The following is a 14,819-nucleotide window of genomic DNA, read 5'->3' as shown; positions in this document are numbered from 1 at the left end:
GTGTGCACATGTGTTTCTTTATGCGCAAAGCTCATGATTACAAGAGCCACTTCTGATTGAGCCTGTTTACTTCTATGAGGCCTAACTGGAGATAAGGGATTATTTGAAGATTTTGATGGTGCCATTTTTTGGTAAACTAAGAGATGGGTGGAGTGGGTTGGTCACTTCCCATGAGAATGTTATCAGCAACTTTGTTGTCAGAATTACACAGTGGTTCGGCTTATATGATATACAAGGTGCCATTGAGACTCATAAAATACAAAATTCCAATTTCTTTACCGAATTACATGCAATGTACTGTATATGAAGTTAATGACCACCAAAGATAGTAGGTATGTAGGGATGAGCTACAGTTAAAAATTCATCAACACAAAATCGAAACGAGCGATGAAAGTGAAGTAGGTACTGTACATGAGGGTCGCGGACATATTTAAGTCGACAGCAGTTTTCACCAGCTCATTCTGCACTGTATTTACATAAAAAGGGTACCTGCTAACATTTAATGCTCTAGTCATGCACAGATGACTGCCTCCTCTTCTGCATACACATAGGGAGGTCTCCATGCCAGAGTATTTGGGCTGCTTTAAAAGGGAATTAAATAACCCGCTTCGAGTGGAAAGGATTGTGACGTTGGCTGTGAACACGCCCAGACCAGCGCAGATGTCACACTTGTAAATGCACTGGGTTTACACCGGTCCATTAAATTACCAAAACCGAGTCTAACCCCCCTCCTTGCAGAGGATTTGCGCTCGTCACGAAAACAGAGCCCCTTGTCTCTGGTGTTTGAAATCACCACAGGTAGAATGAAAACAATTTACTTGACTAACACTGTATTAAGCATGGCAGGCCAGTACCGTAATTCTCCCCCTAAAAATGTCAATGTGTGTATTATACATAGGTAAGAGGAAAATGAACAAAAGTTGTATATTATTATTATTATTATAGACATATAGCAGTACCTACCTCATGGTAGTGAAAAATATGTACTTGCATTCCAATATGATATGTAATCTATTGTTACTGTCATGAGCTATCCTTGTCGTTCCTGTTCCTCGTCACCCCCCATTGCACCGGATGAACCCATCCGACTCGGTAACAACAGGTTAGACCCAAAGACCAGGCTCACCACGGCGCTCTCGGGTCTACCACTTCCCCGAGCTCTCCCTCCCCTATGACGGTTAGATTATCTACAACAATTAAACATTAAATATGAGTGTTACATTGGGCTGTAGTGCTACACCCTGTGTGGGAAGGACAGGACTACATAGAACAGGACAAGGACAGGAGAAGAAAGATGCAAGGGTTGTGAACCCGGCTTTACAACTGAAGTGTGGTGGGATTAACTATGTAAATTATAAAAATTTACAGGACGAGAGTATAAGTGAGGGGATACACAAGCGATTTGCATATTCACGAGTAATTTGTCGTAATAAGTGTGTGGCCCCACACCCAGTGAAAGAGTCCCAGGGGGTTGTGCCTGCGGATACATGCAACAGAATTGACACCGTTTTACATACATAAAGACTGACAGAAGTGTCCTGTAATTGTTGTGCCCGCACCGCTGGGGACCCCACCCAATCAACCGAGGGGCGGAATCGGGCCCAGGGGTCCACCCGAGAGCAGCCCGGTGGACGGGACACATTCCACACCGAGGGACTCAGGGCATTCCGCCGGCCCCACCGAGGTGCCCTGACAACTGGCCATCCAGTGGGGGCCGCAGGGACCCAATGCCACAGACGTGCTGAAACCCGGTCCAACACCCACACTCTCCCGATCCCATATCAGTCCCCCAGGAACCCTTTGATATGTATATGTCCCCAGATGAGATGAGTGACAAAAATATATACAATGGGTGGTGTGAGTGTGTGCTAAGTGAATGATTAAGAGCCATGGCTCCTGCAGGTCGGGCCCATTAGGCCGGACAACCACCGACCAAGAGTAGAAAGTGGGTCAGACGGTTTGGCTTTCCTTGTGACCTCCCACTCCAAACCGAATGCCGTAAACTCACTCTACGCTTTATTGGTCTCTTCCCTATCACCAAAATCCTCAATCCCACATCTGTTCAGCTAAAACTTCCACAATCTCTCAAAATTCATCTGACGTTCCATGTGTCACTTCTCAAGCCTCTCTCCACCTGTGCTCTGTCTGCATAAAAGCCTGCCAGATCCTGGAAATCCTCGCCAGAGTATTAATGTTTAACCGTGGTACACCAGCCTAGTACATTCACGTAAGCTACGCCTCATTCGCAATATTCTGATTTCCATGTTACTCCTCGTCCTCAGTACTCCATCCGTGTTCCCTGCCTTGCTGACCTCTTCCACCATGCTGCAAAGCCATCCATCTGCTCACGCCACCGCCTGCCGCACGTTCCCCGTCTCGACCACCATTACGCCTCAGAGGTCCAATTCACACTTCCTTTTCAATAAACTATTCACCACAAACATCTCAGCCTCCGCTTGCTTCTGGGTCCAGTTAAAATGGATACCTCAGTATCGTGACAGTTACAAATTGATATAAAATACGGTAACAACATTTTCACTATCATGTCCTCCCACGGAGCCCGCCAAGCTTCACCCTGACCTCTCCACAGACTGGCGACAGAGGCGGCCGCTCCACGATCCTGCGGGTTTCTCCAGCCGTGCCGCCAAGCCAATGATTGATGGTGTGTAGAGAATACCGGTAAATTGTTTATTGCTATGTAAGACTGTACTATTTTTAACAGTACTATTGAAATGTTATACTCATTGAGAATTGATTTGAGTCGATCACTGTCTTTGTTCTTTGCTAATATGAGAACTGGAGTAGAAATGGTGAGGAAGCCACATGAACGGTCTCCGATTAAAACATTTCAGAAATGAACAAACTTTATTTTGTCAGCACATGCACACCGAGCAAAATATTTATTTGAAAAAACTAATAAAATACTGATAATGCTTAACTTTCTTTAGCATAAATACAAGCAATTCTGGGGTGCACATTATACTGTACATAGGGGGAAGTTAAATCAAACTGCGGGAGGGGGATTTTGGGGGTGTGTATTATACTTATTATACATGAGAAATTACGGTATTTAGAAATGTCATGATAAGATTACAAGAAAGCATAACAGCTTCTTGCATTTGTGGGGCTTATCCAAACCATTTATTTAAAATATTTTTATCGATATGAATGTGGGTTTAGAGTCACTGATGGTGTCGTGGTACACTCGCCTGACTTTGGTGTGGGCAGCGTGGGTTCAGTTCCCACTCAGTGATGGTGTGAATGTGAGTGCGAATGTGCCCTGTGACTGACTGGTGACCAGTTCAGGGTGTTTGCCCGAAGTCACCTGTGATAGGCTCCAGCGTCCTGCGACCCTAACCAGGATAAGTGGTGTTGAAAATGGATGGATGGATGTGGGCGCCTCCGGTGGCTTGCAATAATAGTGCAGTAAATGTACCATTTGGTGGAGAAGCATTATCAAACCCACTATATTGAGCAACAATTGTGTGCCCTCCTTTGTTGTTTTGGTTGCAGTATGAGAAGTGGTCACACATGACTGGGCTGAACAAAGGTGCATGTCAAGTTTACACAGACAAGCCTTTCCAGCATTTACAGTTCATCCATCCATTTCCAACACCGCTTATCCTGGTTAGGGTCGCTGGAGCCTATCCAAGCTGACTTGGGGCGAAAGGCAAACTACACCCTGAACAGGTCGCATTTAAATAGAAATTATCATTTTGAAATTTTAGTTTTTAAAAGTGTAATTTTCGTGATCGAAATGCTATTGTGGTGTAAAGTTGCAACGTAAGACCACAATTGTAATCACATTTTGATTTATGCTTTTCTTTTCTTTCTTTCTCTCTTTTTTTTAAAGATGAGTCATGCATATCAATATAATCTGAAAAAAAAAACATTAATGGCCAATTTCTGCTACGTTGTTATGTGTAAAATATAATTAGTGACATTGTTATCTTTATTGCTATAAGGTACTGAATTTCAAAGTACCCTCTTTAGATGTTGGTAACATCTAACTTAGATGGTAGGAAAAGCCTACTGCACATACTTTTCTCATTTTCTTATTATCACAATCTTATTTGTATGCGTATACAGCCACTCATTTACACAAAGTTGAAATAGAAAGGTTAGCTTACAAACAATTACAATGAAAAAGTGTCAAATAGTTTCGGTTACAGGTTACAAGTTTTGTCATTGCAGTTTATTTTAATTAAAACTTAAACAATCATTATTGCTTTTATTAAGCCATCTTAATTGTAAAATATACCTTTAAATGGCTAAGACGTCCATGCAATTTCTACATGACTACATTGAATTTATGAAATAAACATGAATTAGAGTACTGTTCATCCTGATTTGAAGCTGCTTAATTCTGCTAAAAGAGTCTTTTTTCAAGTGCATCTTTAGCAACACATTTCACACAGTCAGAACAAAGGTATTTCATCATAAGGCAGCATTGAGCGTGTTGAGCAATCCAGTCCCAATCGTATTTTTACATCATGCTAAGGAGCTGGCAGCGATGCAGCTTTTATAACTATCCGTATGTAACACTTCAGGGATTTTAATTAAATTTGGGCCATTTTCTAGATCTTCTCATAGTAGCCCTGAGAGTTAAAACAAGCTTGCTCTCTTGTTCGTGACCCAACATTTCCAAACAATGGCACTGCTGTTTCCTCACTTACAGAGACATGATGCAGAATTAATCCCATTATAGTGACTTGATCACTTCAGATGCTTTTCAAAATTGTATTATTGTCTTGTTGGCCATCACGACCAATGCAGGACTGCTCAACACACACACAGGCATGCAAGCACACAACAAACACACACACACGCACAGCACCAAGGTTTGAGGGCTGGAAACCAAGGCAGTACTCATCATCTGATAACCATGTGATTGTATTCCTTCCATTATAAATAAAGGAGAAATAGAGCAGCAGCCATCTCAGAGAAAAATAATGCATAAAATGGCTAAACTAAGAGGGTGGGGTGATGAAGCGGGTGCAGGACAATAATTTCACTGGTGTGTGTGTTTGTGATTTTATATGCAGATATTTGTGTGTGATAATGTGTTTATGTTTATTTATAACTTTCCATTTACCTGGTGATACACATCACTGATGGAATGTTTAAACATCCTGCTCACCGACTGTTTTTGGAGATTGGGATTTATGCTGTAATAGCTACATTCACCCTGTAAACTGTCTACTATATGGAAAGTAAAATGTAAATTTTACAGTCCCTTTGTTGTTGCATGTTGGTGACAGTTTGGATGTTTATCTTGAGCCTATGCACACATTTCCATACAAACAGCATATTAAAGTGTAAATGAGTAATGTACAACTAACATGGTAAGACATCCAAGTATATTGTACTTAATGAACAGGAAGTGAGACGCATCATCAAACAACAAAAGATTAACAAAGCGGCAGGCCCAGACCATGTGTCCCCATCCTGCCTCAAAGTCTGCGCGGACCAGCTCGCTCCAGTCTTCACACAGATCATCAATAGATCTCTGGAACTGTGCGAAGTACCATCCTGTTTGAAACGCTCCACCATCATTCCAGTCCCCAAGAAACCTGCAATCTCGGGTCTAAATGACTACAGGCCTGTCGCCTTGACATCTGTGGTCATGAAGTCCTTTGAACGTCTCATGCTGGACCACCTCAAGAACGTCACAGTTCCCCTGCTGGACCCCTGCAGTTTGCCTACCAAGCGAACAGGTCTGCAGATGATGCAGTCAACATGGGACTGCACTTCATCCTAGAACACCTCGACAATGTAGGAACGTACGCAAGGATCCTGTTCGTGGACTTCAGCTCAGCGTTCAACACCATCATCCCGGGACTCCTTTCATCCAAGTTTATCCAGCTCAGCGTCTCACCTGCCATCTGCCAGTGGATTTACAGCTTTCTGACGGGCAGGACACAGCAGGTGAGGCTGGGGGAGGCCACCTCATCCACGCGCAGCATCGGCACTGGGGCGCCCCAAGGTTGTGTCCTCTCTCTGCTGCTCTTCTCTCTCTACATGAACGACTGCACCTCAGCGCACCCGACTGTCAAACTCCTGACGTTTGCAGATGACACCACTGTCATCGGCCTCATCAAGGACGGTGACGAGTCTGCATATCGACAGGAAGCGGAGCGGCTGGAGCTGTGGTGCGGCCGACACAACCTGGAGCTGAACACGCTCAAGACTGTAGAGATGATCGTGGACTTCAGGAGGCATCCTTCGCCACAGCTGCCCCTCACGTTGTCCAGCTGCCTTGTGTCAACCGTCGAGACCTTCAAGTTCCTGGGAATTACAGTCTCTCAGGACCTGAAGTAGCCCAGCAGAGGATGTACTTCCTGCGGCTTCTGAGAAAGCACGGCCTGCCACCGGAGCTGCTGAGGCAGTTCTACACAGCGGTCATCGAATCAGTCCTGTGTTCGTCCATCACAGTCTGGTTTGGTGCTGCTACAAAAAAGGACAAACTCTGACTGCAACAGAGAATCAAAACTGCTGAAAGCATTGTCTGTACCCCCCTACCCATCCTTGAGGACTTGCACGCTGCCAGAACTAAGACAAGAGCGTGCATAATCCTCTCGGAACCTCCGCATCCCGGTCACCAGCTCTTCCAGCTCCTTCCCTCAGGTAGGCGCTACCGATCAATGCAAACTAGAACTAGCAGACATTCCAACAGCTTCTTCCCTCCTGCGATCAACTTCTTAAACACCTAACCTAAAATTCCATTCCAACATGCTGGAAATTTTTTGACTTGAGTTCGTTGTCACATTTCTGTTGGGCCAATTATACATTACTCGTGCACTCACTTTAGTTGTCTCGCCATGCTGCACTATTTGCATATCTGTTGTTGACCAATACTGGCCACTCATGCCAGAGTAGCATTTGCTCCATTTGCATACTGATCGGCGAGTATCTGCAACATTTGCACAACCAACATTGTCCCAGATTATCGTACTACTCGTCACTTTAAACCGCATACACTCCTTGAAGTCTCGGTGCCCTTTGCACAATGGTCATTGTGTGGACTATTGCAATATTAGTCATTCAAACTGCTCTAAGTGCTAGAGGACTCTGCATCTTTTTGCACAATTGTCAAAACATTTTTTACCAGCATTACCAGATAACCAGCAACCCTTTACTGCTCAGTGACTGTTTTTTTTTTTTTTTTTTGTCAATGTCTTTATGTCTCAAAAGTGTTCTCTGTCAATTGAATGTCTGTTGTCGTACTAGAGCGGCTCCAACTACTGGAGACAAATTCCTTGTGTGTTTTTTGGACATACTTGGCAAATAAAGATGATTCTGATTCTGATGTGTTATTGCAGTGAAATCTGATTGTGATGTGGTCTTAGGCTGACTAGACATCTGGATTTCCCCGGACATGTCCATTTTTGTAAGAAAAAAGAAAAACACTGTCAGTACACCATTCATACAGCTAAGGTCAGAGACTACATCATCAACAATATGCAGAGTATCACATATCGTGGTGCGCACTGACCTATATATACAATTTCATTAATAAATTAATTATTATTAATATAGTGGAACGGTGGACGACTGGTTAGCACATCTGCCTCACAATTCTGAAGACCTGGGTTCAAATCCCTCCTCGCCTGTGTGGCGTTAGCATGTTCTCACCGTGGCTGCGTGGGTTTTCTCCAGGTACTCCGGTTTCCTCCCACATCCCAAAAATATGTATGGTAGGTTAATTGAAGACACTAAATTGCCCGTAGGTGTGAATGTGAGTGTGAATGGTTGTTCAGGATGTATTCGGCTCTCGCCCGAAGATAGCTGGGATAGGCTCCAGCACGCCCGCAACTCTAGTGAGGATAAGCGGTACGGAAAATGAATGAATGAATATTATTAACATTTATTATATGTAGAATATAATTTATAGCATGTGTTTTGACTGCCCAACTTCCAGTTTTATTAGAATTTTTTGTCCTATCATATTTCAGCTTCTGTGTGTTGCCATGTCAGTGTAATCTGCCCAGGGGCTTCAGAATCCCTATCTCTGGTTTAGGACACACCATAAACATCCATCCATCCATCCATTGTCAACATCGCTTATCCTGGTTAGGGTCGTGGGGTGCTGGAGCCTATCCCAGCTAACTTCAGGGAAAAGGTACACTACACCTTGAACTGGTCACCAGTCAATCGCAGGGCACATATAAACATGGAGAACCATTCGCACTCACATTCACATTCACAACGTCATTGAGTGGGAACTGATCTCACGCTGCCCGCCCCAAAGTCAGGCGAGTGTACCACTACACCATCAGTGACACACCATAAACAATGGCTGTTTTTCTTAACCAATCAGATGTCAGATTCGCTACTTTCACATCACTATCCGCCTTCACTGTGGCGCTGAGTGACGGGTGCATTTTCCCATCTTTGATTGGTTGGATTTTGCCATCCATCGTCCTGCCTCAAACTCAATGGGATTCATTCGCACAGGTGCCTTAATTAAAGCTGGACAAATATCGGACGTGTTTAAAAATACATTTTCAAGAACAAGTGGACATTGTGAGGACAGTTAGGCTAGCTTGTTTCAACCCGGAAAAGGGTTTATTTGATTCACTTCTAGAGCAGCAACAACTTGCTCGTTGTGACTGCTAGCTCTGACTCCCCAACGCAACTATAGGAGGAGCAAAGGATTAAGGAGTTTGTTTATCAATTGTACATCTCTCCGTTGAGTAAGATGTATTTTATTGAAAGTTTTTATTTATTTTTTTTGTGGGTGCTTTTGTCATTTTATTAGAACGGCTATATTGTAGTGTAGAGGTTTGTACTTTTTTGGAGGTGATGTATTGAAACATAAATGTTTAACTATATGTTTCTTGCTTTAGCAATTAATAATGGTATACATCCTCAAATACTGTATGCTTAAATGTCTCTCTCACTCTCTATCTCAGTAATGCCACACATATTGCGTTTGTGTCCATCATTTATATATATATATATATATATATATATATATATATATATATATATATATATATATATATATATATATATATATATATGTGTGTGTGTGCGTGTACAGGGTGATTAAAATGTGATAATGTTAAAATGTGTAAAATGTGTAAAATGTAACGCCCTATTTTAATCCATCCATTTTCCGTACCGCTTTATCCTCACAAGGTTCGCGGGCGTGCTCGAGCCTATCCCAGCTATCTTCGGTCGAACTGAACCCTGAACTGGTCGCCAGCCAATCGCAGGGCACATATAAACAAACAACCATTCGCACACATATTCACACCTAAGGGCAATTTAGAGTCTTCAATCAACCTACCGTGCATGTTTTTGGGATGTGGGAGGAAACCGGAGTGCCCGGAGAAAACCGACGCAGTCACGGGGAGAACATGCAAACTCCACAAAAGCGGGGCCGGGATTTGAACCCCGGTCCTCAGAACTGTGAGGCAGATGTGCTCACCAGTCGCTCACCGTGCCGCCGATTTGTTCATATGTTGTAATATTTGTCAAAAATTTTTGTTTATGTTCTATGATTAAAGGAGCAAGTCTATTCTACTAAACCAACAACTTTGGAAGAATTTGAAGGGCCAATACGAGACGTTATGTCTTCCATCCCACAAGAATTCCTTGTGAAATCAGTTAATGCGGTTCCCAGGCGGCTTGAGAAACTGCCGGCTAATGCTGGCGCCCATATCGAATTTTAAATAAAACTCCATGCAATGCACTTTCTTCTCATGTTCATTTCTTGTAAGAATAATAGTTCAGAAATAAATTATAAGTACTTAAAAATAGGGAGTTACTTTTCAATCACCCTGTATATATATCCATCCATCCATTTTCTGAGCCGCTTATCCTCACTAGGGTCGCGGGCGTTCTGGAGCCTATCCCAGCTGTCATCGGGCAGGAGGCGGGGTACACCCTGAACTGGTTGCCAGCCAATCGCAGGGCACATACAAACAGATGACCACTCGCACTCACAGTCATGCCTACGGGCAATTTAGAGTCTCCAATTAATGCATGTTTTTGGGATGTGGGAGGAAACCGGCGTGCCCGGAGAAAACCCACGCAGGTATGGGGAGAACATGCAAACTCCACACAGTCGGGGCCGGGGATGGAACCCGGGTCCTCAGAACCGTGAGGCTGACGCTCTAACCAGTTGGCCATCGTGCCGCCCCCTGTATATATATTTTTTTATTTTATTTTTGTTTTGTTTTTGTTTGCTGTTTATATAAACATGACCAGTGTCCCAAAAATACAAAGACAGCCTAATACCCCTCTGTAAACACACATATTACTTCCTCTGGTTAGTGTAGATACTGGAAAAAGCTGTCTTTTCTGATAGAGTTGTACTGTGGCTTCATGAAACAGTTTGTGTATATAGCTGGGGTTGAACCTTAACCTTTTCTGGAATGTAATCTGTACATAAGAAAGCAGACATTAACACCTCATTCTTGAAAACGCTGCCATCTGGAGCATTAAGTGATAAATATGCAACCAGGCTCTCACCTGTAGCTTGCAGTGCCCCTGTGGGTTAATCTGTGCCATTCTGAAAAAGGCACAACCATGCGGCTTTTTCAGCATTTATTTTAAATCAACATTACACACACACACACACACCCATACACACATGCAAACAAGTGACTGATGTCAAATGTCATCCCACTGTGTGTGTGTTAGGGGAGCCGCAGATTTAAAAATAAATACATTTATTTTTATCGAAAAAATATTTTTAAGTTTTCTTTTTGTTTTCTTCTTTTTTTCGACGGAGAGGGAGGTGGACCAACCCTGAAAACGCTTATTAGTAATTTCTATTTAAAAAAAATAAATCAACAATTATAATGGGTGTCGGCGGCACGGTGGGCGACTGGTTAGAGCGTCAGCCTCACAGTTCTGAGGACCCGGGTTCAATCCCCGGCCCCACCTGTGTGGAGTTTGCATGTTCTCCCCGTGCCTGCGTGGGTTTTCTCCGGGCACTCCGGTTTCCTCCCACATCCCAAAAACATGCGTTAATTGGAGACTCTAAATTGCCCATAGGCATGACTGTGAGTGCGAATGATTGTTTGTTTCTATGTGCCCTGCGATTGGCTGGCAGTTCAGGGTGTACCCCGCCTCCTGCCCGATGACAACTGGGATAGGCTCCAGCACGCCCGCGACCCTAGTGAGGAGAAGCGGCTCAGAAAATGGATGGATGGATGGATGGATATAATGGGTGTCAATTATGTGACAAAATACACTGTGTATATACAGTGGAACCTATACAGAACGGACTAATAGGGCTGGGGGTTTGTGGGATTCCGACATAGTCACATTGAAGCTTGTCTTTTTTTTAGGCCAATTGCACCCATATGGTTCGGTTTTGTAGGTTTTTGTTTTTCGTGGCCTAAGACGCTCAGTACAGCACAATAAAAAAAAGCTTGAAAATGTTTGAAAGTTTCACATTTTATCCAAACCTACCTCGCTTGGTCATTCTTGACGTACAGTACTCATCATAGCCAAGTCGCTTTCATGAGCCACGAGGAATGAGTATGCTTCCTTGTTCCAAATCTGTTGCCAAAGGCAACCGGCTTGACAAAAAGACTGTACCAAAAATAGCATGTTCCAGATTCCAGAGACTGTATGTACAATATATATATATATATATATATATATATATATATATATATATATATATATATATATATATATATATATATATATATATATATATACTCACACACACACACACACACACACACACACATACACGGTTGAACGCCTTCTCCAAATCCACAAAACAGCCGTTTGACCGTGTCCCTCGGGGAGTCCTGTGGGGGGTGCTTCGGGAGTATGGGGTACCAAATACCCTGATATGGGCTGTTCGGTCCATGTACGACCACATATCCGGCAGTAAGTCGGACTCGTTTCCGGTGAGAGTTGGACTCCGCCACGGCTGCCCTTTGTCACCGATTCTGTTCATAACTTTTATGGACAGAATTTCTAGGCGCAGCCGAGGCGTACAGGGGGTCCGGTTTGGTGGCCCCAGTATTGCATCTCTGCTTTTTGCAGATGATGTGGTTCTGTTGGCTTCATCAAGCCGTGAGCTCCATCTCTCACTTTGCTCTCACTTTGCAGCCGAGTGTGAAGCGGCTGGGATGAGAATCAGCACCTCCAAATCTGAGACCATGGTCCTCAGTCGGAAAAGGGTGGCATGCCCTCTCCAGGTCGGGGATGAGATCCTGCCCCAAGTGGAGGAGTTCAAGTATCTTGGGGTCTTGTTCACGAGTGAGGGAAGACTGGAACGGGAGATTGACAGGCGGATCGGTGCAGCGTCTGCAGTGATGCAGACTTTGTATCGATCCGTTGTGGTAAAGAAGGAGCTAAGCCGAAAGGCGAAGCTCTCGATGTACCGGTCGATCTACGTTCCTACCCTCACCTATGGTCACGAGCTGTGGGCCGTGACCGAAAGAACAAGATCCCGGATGCAAGCGGCCGAAATGAGTTTCCTCCCCAGGTTGTCCGGGCTCTCCCCTAGAGATAGGGTGAGAAGCTTGGTCATCTGGGAGGATCTCAGATTAGAGCCGGTGCTCCGCCACATCAAGAGGAGCCAGATGAGGTGGCTGGGGCATCTGATTTGGATGGCTCCCGGACGCCTCCCCGGTAAGGTGTTCCGGGCACGTCCCACCGGGAGGAGACCCCGGGGACAACCCAGGACATGCTGGAGAGACTACATCCTTCAGCTGGCCTGGGAAAGCCTCGGAATCCCCCCCGGAAGAGCTGGATGTAGTGGCTGGGGAGAGGGAAGTCTGGGTGTCCCTACTACCTCCGCGACCTGACCTCAGATAAGCGGTAGAAAATGGATGGATGGATGGATGGATGAATCGTTACACCCCTAATATAGTATATATCCAATTTGGTTAGTTTCACAATTGATCAGTCTCCACGTGGGTTTTACTCTTTCAAATTATTGATAAATCTAAAATATTGAAAATGGCTCGCTCTCTTTGACGACATAATGTTATTAGCTCAACAAACGTGCCCTTTTTATTGGGGGGGGGGGGGGTACCTAAAAAGTGAGGGTTTTGGAGATCTGAGGATTCCACCTGTCACGAGCATTATATGTATTTGATCTGGAATGTCATAACATGCCAGCAACAGCTTGCATCACCAAGAGCGGTGCCAACAAGGTTATCATTAGTAGTACATGTAGTAGTAACTTCTGCTGGTTCTGTTAATAAAACACTTTCTTTACACAAATGTAAAACGCAGAATCCGACTTATTTAGGCAACAGCAAGCGGGAAGCAACATCCACTAATGATAGAGGAGACGACCAAGGGTTTATTTTTTGAGAAAAGATGAAAGCATCTTGTTTGCCAATGAAGGAGAGGACCAATCTATAATGACACTCTTTGGTCCTCCCACTGAGCAATGCACATCTTGAATAAGGTCCGCCTCTTTTCATATACAAGCTGCAGGCACAGATGGTGATATTTTGATAGGTGCATCTGTGTGACTTTGTGGAGGGGTGTTAAACCCTTGCCTCATTAGTGAGAAAAAACAACTGATTTGTGACTGTATATGAAAACTACACCATCTTGATTAGCTTTACTTCAAAGTTAAATAATATTCCCCAAACCAAGAATATTAAATTTTCCCCATTAGGGACATACAGTGGGTACAGAAAGTATTCAGACCCCCTTAAAATTTTCATTCCTTGTTATATTGCAGCTATTTGCTAAAATCGTTTAAGTTCATTTTTTCCCCACAAATAATTTACACACAGCACCTTATATTGATGGGAAAAAAAACAGAATTGTTTAAATTTTTGCAGATTTATCAAAAATGAAAAACTGTAATATCACACAGCCATAAGTATTCAGACCCTTTGCTCAGTATTTAGTAGAAGTACCCTTTTGAGCTAATACATCCATGAGTCTTTTTGGGAATGATGTACCAAATTTTTCACACCTGGATTTGGGGATCATCTGCCATTCATCCTTGCAGATCCTCTCCAGTTCTGTCAGGTTGGATGGTGAACGTTGGTGGGCAGCTATTTTCAGGTCTTTCCAGAGATGCTCAATTGGGTTTAAGTCAGGGCTCTGGCTGGGCCATTCAAAAACAGTCATGGAGTTGTTCTGAAGCCACTCCTTCGGTATTTTGTGCTTAGGATCATTGTCTTTTTTGAAGGTGAACTTTCGACCCAGGCTAAGGTTCTGAGCACACTGGAGAAGGTTTTCGTCCAGGATATCCCTGTACTTGGCCGCATTCATCTTTTCTTCGATTGCAACCAGTCTCCCTGTCCCTGCAGCTGAAAAACACCCCCACAGCATGATGCTGCCACCACCATGCTTCACTGTTGGGACTGCATTGGACAGTTGATGAGCAGTGCCTGGTTTTCTCCACACATGCCACTTAGAATTAAGACCAACAATTTCTATCTCGGTCTCATCAGACCAGAGAATCTTATTTCTCACCATCTTGGAGTCCTTCAGGTGTTTTTTTTTGCAAACTCCATGCAGGCTTTCATGTGTCATGCACTGAGGAGAGGCTTCCATCGGGCCACTCTGCCATAAAGCCCCGACTGGTGGAGGACTGCAATGATGGTTGACTTTCTAGAACTTTCTCCCATCTCCCGACTCTATCTCTGGAGCTCAGCCACAGTGATCTTTTGGTTCTTCTTTACCTCTCTCACCATGGCTCTTCTGCCCCAATTAATACTCAGTTTGGCTGGACAGCCAGCAATAGGAAGGGTTATGATCATCCCAAACGTCTTCCATTTCAGGTTTATGGAGGCCTCTGTGCTCTTAGAAACCTTAAGTGCAGCAGACATTTTTTTTAACCTTGGCCAGATCTGTGCCTTGCCACA

At 43.9% G+C, this 14,819-nt stretch overlaps 2 protein-coding genes across 6 annotated transcripts in view; one reads left to right on the top strand and one right to left on the bottom strand.

The window, feature by feature from the left end:
• Positions 1-5,683, top strand: part of fez1 (fasciculation and elongation protein zeta 1 (zygin I)) — a 71,042-nt gene extending 65,359 nt beyond the window's left edge. The window contains exons 10-11 of one of the 3 annotated variants that reach the window (XR_009770224.1): positions 2,283-2,662; positions 5,381-5,683. Coding sequence is in view for 1 of the 3 variants with exons in the window: in XM_061702929.1 (XP_061558913.1) it covers positions 2,283-2,311 (29 nt within the window). In the remaining 2 variants the exon portion in view is untranslated. Of the gene's footprint in view, positions 1-2,282; positions 2,969-5,380 lie in introns of those variants that run through there. The other 2 variants (XR_009770223.1, XM_061702929.1) reach the window with 2 other exon arrangements.
• The window catches only part of esama (endothelial cell adhesion molecule a), an 81,931-nt gene that overhangs the window by 25,833 nt on the left and 41,279 nt on the right, over positions 1-14,819 (bottom strand). The gene's annotated exons all lie outside the window — the stretch shown is intronic.

This window comes from Phycodurus eques, chromosome 17, assembly GCF_024500275.1.
Source record: "Phycodurus eques isolate BA_2022a chromosome 17, UOR_Pequ_1.1, whole genome shotgun sequence".
Lineage (NCBI taxonomy): Eukaryota > Metazoa > Chordata > Actinopteri > Syngnathiformes > Syngnathidae > Phycodurus > Phycodurus eques.
The sequence above is the reverse complement of the archived record's forward strand: the minus strand, read 5'-3'. Positions and strand labels throughout refer to the sequence as shown.